The 8,194-nt window shown below is 41.7% G+C and overlaps 1 protein-coding gene across 1 annotated transcript in view; it reads left to right on the forward strand.

Annotated features, from left to right (window-relative positions):
* Nucleotides 1–8,194, forward strand: part of LOC306978384 (protein tweety homolog 2-like) — a gene marked incomplete at its 3' end in the record, with an annotated part of 61,024 nt that overhangs the window by 39,306 nt on the left and 13,524 nt on the right. Inside the window, exon 3 of the mRNA XM_079576907.1 lies at nucleotides 4,491–4,602. Coding sequence (XP_079433033.1) covers nucleotides 4,491–4,602 — 112 coding nt within the window. The remainder of the gene's footprint in view (nucleotides 1–4,490; nucleotides 4,603–8,194) is intronic.

Here is an 8,194-nt window from a genome sequence, read left to right on the forward strand (position 1 = left end):
TTTTTGTTGAATTTTTATCACTTTTTTGTTGAATTTTTGTCATTTTTTTGTTGAATTTTTATCACTTTTTTGTTGAATTTATGTCATTTTTTTGTTGATTTTTTGTTGAATTTTTGTTGAATTTTTATCACTTTTTTGTTGAATTTTTATCACTTTTTTGTTGAATTTTTGTCACTTTTGTTGAATTTTGTCACATTTTTGTTGAGTTTTTGTCACTTTTTTGTTGAATTTTTATCACTTTTTTGTTACGTTTTTGTCACTTTTTTGTTGAATTTTTATCACTTTTTTGTTGAATTTTTATCACTTTTTTGTTAAATTTTTATCACTTTTTTGTTGAATTTTTGTCACTTTTTGGTTGAATTTTTGTCACATCTTTGTCGCGTTTACATCCTTGTTTTCTTCTCATTTTTTGTGGCTGTTTTGGTGCTTTTTTCCCCAAGCAGCTTTTTGATTAGGGTAAAGCCAAACTGGAGAAAATGGGATCCGTTCAGGTGGGAGTTAAGAGGTTAACTACAATTACGTGAGTAGTTACACAATCCAAATATGGTCACACAAAATTAAACGAAATCCGCGCAGTAATCTTCACTTTACTGCGCGGATGCCAAACTACTCCTGGTATTATTACGCCTTACAATATAGTTCCCCCTTTTATCCGCTTAGAAAATCCACATTCTTTAATTGTGTGTAATTATACTTTGTAGTGGAACACTTCACGTAACCATATTTAAATAGGGAAAACGTGGAAGAGCTTGGTAGCTTCTATCTTGACCTGTTTTGGAGCTATAGAGGAGAGAGGGAGAGGCTAAATGCTAACGCCGTCTGCGCTGTGTTTACGTGACTGAAGATCAGACAGGTCCTAAAGAACTCGTCACAGCTCAGGTAAGAACATATCTCAGTGTGGAAAAACGGTGGCCTGTTCCTTTAAAGGGGCTGGATGCAAGTTAGTAGTTTTATACTCACTACTGCCACCTCAGGTCATACGTGTAACTGCAGCTTCTATATTAAGCTCGTGCATGACGGCACTTCAGACCCGGAGTAACACCTTTCTGAGTGACAGGATTTTCCCTTCTTCAGTTCTTCTGTTCTTCTGTCCTTCAGTTCTTCAGTTCTTCAGTTCTTCAGTTCTTCCGTCCTTCAGTTCTTCAGTTCTTCAGTTCTTCAGTTCTTCAGTTCTTCAGTTCTTCTGTCCTTCTGTCCTTCTGTCCTTCAGTCCTTCTGTCCTTCAGTCCTTCAGTTCTTCTGTCCTTCTGTCCTTCAGTTCTTCTGTCCTTCAGTTCTTCAGTTCTTCAGTTCTTCTGTCCTTCTGTCCTTCTGTCCTTCAGTTCTTCAGTCCTTCAGTCCTTCTGTCCTTCTGTCCTTCTGTCCTTCAGTTCTTCAGTTCTTCAGTTCTTCTGTCCTTCTGTCCTTCTGTCCTTCAGTTCTTCAGTCCTTCAGTCCTTCTGTCCTTCTGTCCTTCTGTCCTTCAGTTCTTCAGTTCTTCAGTTCTTCAGTCCTTCTGTCCTTCTGTCCTTCTGTCCTTCAGTTCTTCTGTCCTTCTGTTCTTCTGTTCTTCTGTCCTTCTGTCCTTCTGTTCTTCTGTTCTCCTCCCTGTTCCTCCTCTTCCAGCCCCGCAGTCTTAATTATGTTTTATTGAAATATTGATGAGCAGATTTTCCCAAAAGCGTCTGAGCTTCAGCAGATCTGAGCCGAAACTCCTCTGAACATCTCACTGGAGGAAAGAACTGCAGCTCCAGAACGTGATGCTAGTTCTGAGCAGTCGTCTGTACTGGACTCAAACCTCCACTCTGACCTCCAGCCTCACGTCTCCTGTAGAAACATCTGTGTAAATGTCGTTTCTTCTCCGTGATTCGTTCCTCAGAAGAAGCCGCTTTGTTTCTCGGCTGAAATAACGTCTGAAAAACAAACACTTTGCCTCGTTTAGACTTTCATGAAAAGTCCATTTAGCGAATCAGCCGCTCGGAGGGAAGAGAGTGTTTGAAAGGGTTTTGATAAACTCCTGAATAACAAACTGAAGCTCCCACAGAAACACACATATTCATTCACTAACGCCGACACAGAGTCCCCCCGACAACACTCTGCATCCAAATATGGGCATGTCCTTTGTGAAGTCCGAGGGGAAAGACACATGTGTGATGATAGCTCAATATCTGTGGGACGATGGAAAAAGTCCCACCACTTAGAAGATCTAACAGGTGCTACAAGATACAGTGCCTCTCTAAAGTATTCACACACCTTGAACTTTTGCACATTTTGTCATGTTTACAGCCCTAAACATGAAGATTTTATTTGGATTTTTTTACTGAACGTTCACACACAAGTAACAGACGACTGTGAAGTGAAAGCAAAATGATACATGATTCTGTTATTTTTCAAAAAATAGAAAAGTGTGTGTGATCTACTCTCAGTATAATCTCAGCTGTTCTTTCAGGCCCTCAGAGCTGTGGTCGGAGTGTGTTGGTCACTAAACAACATCATAAAGGTCAAGGAGCACCAGAGAGGTCAGGGATAAAGCTGTGGAGAAGTTTAAAGCAGCCTTAAGTTATACAAAGATTTCCCAAGATTTAAACATCTCCCGGAGCAACTGTTCAATCCATTGTTCGGAAATGGAAAGAGTAAAGCACCACTGCCGACTTACCAAGACACGGCTGTTCACGTAAACTAATAAACTGAACAAGGAGACACTGGTGAGAAATACAACCAAGTGCCCCAAGATAACTCTGGAGGAGCTGTGAAGTCCTGCCGCTGAGCTGGGGGAATCTGTACATGGGACAACTGTAAGTCGTATCTACACAAATCTGGCCTTCATGGACGAGTGGAAGAAGAAAGACATTATTGAAAGGAGGCCATAAGAAATCCTGTTTGAAGTTTGCTAGAAGTCATATGGAGGACACAGCTCCATGTGGAAGAAGGAGCTTTGGTCAGATGAGACAAAAATTGAACTTTTTGGCCCAAATGTAACGTTATGTATGGAGCAAACCTGACACTGCTCATGGTCCTGAGTGCACCATCCCCAGTGTCAAATACACGGGGGGGAGCATCATGCTGTGGGGCTGCTTTTCCTCAGCGGGGACTGGGGAGATTGTAAGAATAGTTGGGAAGATGGATGGAGCCAAATACAGAGACATTTTGGAGGAAAACCTGCTGGAGTCACAAGAGAACTGAGGCTGGGGCGGAGATTCACCTTCAGCAGGACAATGACCCTAAACACAAAGCTAAATCTACAATGGAATGGTTCAATAAAAACATATTAATGTGTTAGAATGGCCCAGTCAAAGTCCTGACCTAAATCCTATTGAAAATCTGTGGAATAATCTGAAAACTGCTGTTCACAAACGCTCTCCTTCTAATGTGACAGAGCTGGAGTTGTTTTGTAAAGATGAATGAGCTAAAATGTCAGTCTCTACATGTGCAAATCTTGTAGAGTCAAACCCAAAAGACTTGTGCTGTTATTGCAGCAAAAGGAGGTTCCACAAAGTATTCATGCTGTATGAATACTTATGCAAGCCCCAATTTTCGGTTTTCTATTTTTTGAAAAATAACAGAATCAAGTATCATTTTGCTTAGGGCTGTGCAATTAATCGAAATTCGATTACGATTTCGATTACAACAGTAAACGATTACAAAATTAGCATAATCGCAAAAAATCGATTATAATATTTATTTATTTTTTCAAAAACTTTTCTTTATTTTTTTTAACTTTTTTTTTCTAATTTGGGGATTTTTGTCATTTTTTTGATGGATTTTTGTCACTTTTTTGATGTTTTTTTTTAATCACTTTTTTTTGATGGATTTTTTTGATGGATTTTTTTAAAGGCAACAAATAATCGTTTGAATAATCGTGATTTCAATTATGACAAAAATAATCGTGATTATTATTTTTTCAATAATCGAGCAGCCCTAATTTTGCTTTCACTTCACAGTTGTCTGTTACTTGTGTGTGAACGTTCAGTAAAAAAAATCTAAATAAAATCTTTATGTTTAGGGCTGTAAACATGACAAAATGTGCAAAAGTTCAAGGTGTCTGAATACTTTCGAGAGGCACTGTATTTGTAGCACCACAGTGTATTCTGTGTTATAGTTATGGACACAGGCTGTGGCTCGTTTGAAAGCTGAGACTCTCAGCTCTCCGTAGGTGAAAACTGTTCAATTCTACGTGTCTCGGTTCCTGAGAAATCTAAGCTCTGAAATCATATTTATGCATATTTTGATTTGAACAAACCGAGCAGAATCAGGCAGAATCCTCCCCCCACAGCGACGGCCGCGCTGGATATTTCTGCTCGAATCTGAGACAAACAAAAGCAAAGACCTGACGTGGCGTTTGCGGAGATTTGGGAAAAGCCGAACCCGTCAGAGAAAATCAGCGGCGGGAAAACAAACGGCGCTGAAAGAATGGATTTGATAAACGGGCTCAGACACAGAGAGACGGCGGAGCTGGAGGGAAACACACTTATACTATACTATATTTACTGATGATACGTGTGTGTCTGCAGCGCCGCCGTCGGCGTGGGTTTCTACGGCAACAGCGAGACCAACGACGGCGTGTACCAGGTGACCTACTCCATGTACAACGCCAACCACACGCTGGGAGGAGTCCAGAGCCTGGTACGACACACGCAAAACTGTACACTTTAATAACTTTATTAACCTCTTAACTCCCACCTGAACCGAGAACCTGGCTTTACCCCAATCCAAAAGCTTCTGGAAAAAAGCTGTGAAAATGGCAACAAAACTGAGACGAAAACAATGATGGAAATGTGACAAAAAAGTGAGAAAACATTGACAAAAAAGTGACGAAAAATTTATGAAAAAGTGGCAAAAATGTCACAAAAATGTCACAGGAAAATTGACAAAAAATTGACAAAAATATGACAAAAAATGAAAAAAAAAATTAAATAAAAAAAAAAGACAAAAATCACAAAAAATGACAAAAAAATGACAAAAAATGACAAAAATATGACAAAAATTTGATTAAAAAAATGGACAAAAAAATGACAAAAATGTGACAAAAAAATGACAAAAACATGACAAAAATATGACAAAAATGTGATAAAAAAATGCTCTCGGTTCAGGCGGGAGTTAAGAGGATGCAAGTTTGTCATTTCATGCTTACTACTGCCACCTCAGGCCATACGTGTAACCGTAGCTTCAATATTAAGCTCGTGCTGAGCTCATTCTACACATTAGGACATGGAGGAACATGTCGGGGGATCAAAATACTTCGTCATTAACATTTTTTTTACATTTTTAAACTCCGTATGGTCCCTTTAAACACTGTTTCTGGAATAATGACTGTTTTTCTGATTAAACCCATTATAACAACATATGGAAGTCTGATCATAAGGATTGCTACTAATCACAGTTTGATATTCTTGCCACATTTAAAAAAGTCCATATATATTGTGACGGTAATTAACCTGTAATTGATCCATACAAACAGTAGGTGGCAGCCTTCACGTCATATTTTAAGTTAACTGTTAACTCTTAACTCTTATTTCCTAATGGGCTCAACACAAACGTTCACCAAATCACACGAACAAACAAATAAACTGACCATAATAACAATATAAGCTTGAAATCATAGTTCATACCTGGACTGTCCTTTGATTAAAACAGCACAGCTCCTGCTTCACACCCCACAGTTACGCTAACGACGCTAACAACGCTAACAATGCTAACAATGCTAACTACATATGAAAGTGAAGGCAGCTACAGTACTTTCCTGTGGTTTCTTTATCCTGTACCTGTCATAAGATGATGTTTAATGTCTATTAGATGTGTTTGTTCGTCCAACTCATTTAGCATTTAGCTCAGAGGACACTTTCAGACGCTTCTTTGTATCTAAGGTCAAATCTCCAAATGTCTGCACATTTATTAATGATTTCTCCCTTGGCTTTGGCCCCTCCTAAACGTGGTTGAAGGGTTGACAACAGCTGAAAACATCTGAATCGTTCATGATTTGAGATGTTTGGTGGCTAATGCTAAAGGCTATAGAGAGAATACACTGAGGAGGCTAATGGAACCTGGAAAGTAAACTGGACTAGCTTTCTGTCCACATGTGCTTTTTTATTCCTGAGACGTTCACATCAGTTTGACTCATTTCCCGTTGACAGAACACGGTCGGCACGGCAACAGTTTAAAATCACTGTCCTCTATCTATGTCACTTCCTGTCCAATGAGGAAGTGAGTGTTTTGTTGTTTTGCTGTGAGCCTCGTGAGTCCGCTCTCGGTCCGGCTCCGGTCCTGGTTTAATCCAGACGGTGAAGGATTAGCGTTCGTGTTAATGTGTTTCCTCTCTCTCTCTCGGAGCGTTAAGACGATGATCAGTTATGTCGAAATATCTGCTAATGCACAGCTGCTCCACATCTGCTCGGGTCAGAGTTCACACCAGCGGCGGCAGAACTCAGGACGACACTTTTATCTCAGCAGGAACCTCTTTATGGGACCTGTGGACAGTTATAGGAGAGAAAACACTGCAGAAAACTGCCTGTTCAGACGCCGCTCAAAGACCTTCAGAGCCTCAGCCGGGTGGACTCGTGTGTCGCGGGGAAGGTCGAAGGTCGAAGGTCGTACAGTGAAACAGGGACAAAGATTTAAAGTAGAGCCGTTGTACGACCAAAGACGAGCTTCAGTCCAACTTCAGTCCAGCTCCCTCTTTAATCCAGCTTTAGTCCAGCTTTAGTCCAGCTTTAGTCCAGCTTTAGCCCAGCTTTAGTCCAGCTTTAGTCCTGCTTTAGTCCTCCTTCAGTCCTCCTTTAGTCCTCCTTCAGTCCTCCTTTAGTCCTCCTTCAGTCCTGCTTTAGTCCAGCTTTAGTCCTCCTTCAGTCCAGCTTTAGCCCAGCTTTAGTCCTCCTTCAGTCCAGCTTTAGCCCAGCTTTAGTCCTCCTTCAGTCCTGCTTTAGTCCTGCTTTAGTCCTCCTTTAGTCCTGCTTTAGTCCTCCTTTAGTCCTCCTTCAGTCCTGCTTTAGTCCAGCTTCAGCCCAGCTTTAGTCCTCCTTCAGTCCTCCTTTAGTCCTCCTTCAGTCCTGCTTTAGTCCAGCTTTAGTCCTCCTTCAGTCCAGCTTTAGCCCAGCTTTAGTCCTCCTTCAGTCCTGCTTTAGTCCTGCTTTAGTCCTCCTTCAGTCCTCCTTTAGTCCTCCTTCAGTCCTCCTTTAGTCCTCCTTCAGTCCAGCTTTAGCCCAGCTTTAGTCCTCCTTCAGTCCAGCTTTAGCCCAGCTTTAGTCCTCCTTCAGTCCTGCTTTAGTCCTGCTTTAGTCCTCCTTTAGTCCTGCTTTAGTCCTCCTTTAGTCCTCCTTCAGTCCTGCTTTAGTCCAGCTTCAGCCCAGCTTTAGTCCAGCTTTAGTCCAGCTTTAGTCCAGCTTTAGTCCTGCTTTAGTCCTCCTTTAGTCCAGCTTCAGTCCTCCTTTAGTCCAGCTTTAGTCCTCCTTCAGTCCTCCTTCAGTCCTGCTTTAGTCCTGCTTCAGTCCTCCTTCAGTCCTGCTTTAGTCCAGCTTTAGTCCTGTTTCAGTCCTCCTTCAGTCCTCCTTTAGTCCTCCTTTAGTCCTCCTTCAGTCCAGCTTTAGTCCAGCCTCAGTCCTCCTTCAGTCCTCCTTTAATCCTCCTTCAGTCCAGCTTTAGTCCTCCTTTAGTCCTCCTTTAGTTCTCCTTTAGTCCTCCTTTAGTCCTCCTTCAGTCCAGCTTTAGTCCTCCTTTAGTCCTCCTTTAGTTCTCCTTTAGTCCTCCTTTAGTCCTCCTTCAGTCCAGCTTTAGTCCTCCTTTAGTCCTCCTTCAGTCCTGCTTTAGTCCAGCTTTAGTCCTGCTTTAGTCCAGCTTTAGTCCTGCTTTAGTCCTCCTTCAGTCCTGCTTTAGTCCTCCTTCAGTCCTCCTTTAGTCCTCCTTCAGTCCTGCTTTAGTCCTGCTTCAGTCCAGCTTTAGTCCTCCTTCAGTCCAGCCTCAGTCCTCCTTCAGTCCTCCTTTAATCCTCCTTCAGTCCAGCTTTAGTCCAGCTTTAGTCCTGCTTTAGTCCAGCTTTAGTCCTCCTTCAGTCCTGCTTTACTCCTCCTTCAGTCCTCCTTCAGTCCAGCTTTAGTCCAGCCTCAGTCCTCCTTCAGTCCTCCTTTAATCCTCCTTCAGTCCAGCTTTAGTCCTCCTTTAGTCCTCCTTTAGTTCTCCTTTAGTCCTCCTTTAGTCCTCCTTCAGTCCAGCTTTAGTCCTCCTT

The sequence above is a fragment of the Gobius niger genome, assembly GCF_951799975.1.
Source record: "Gobius niger genome assembly, chromosome: 19".
Lineage (NCBI taxonomy): Eukaryota > Metazoa > Chordata > Actinopteri > Gobiiformes > Gobiidae > Gobius > Gobius niger.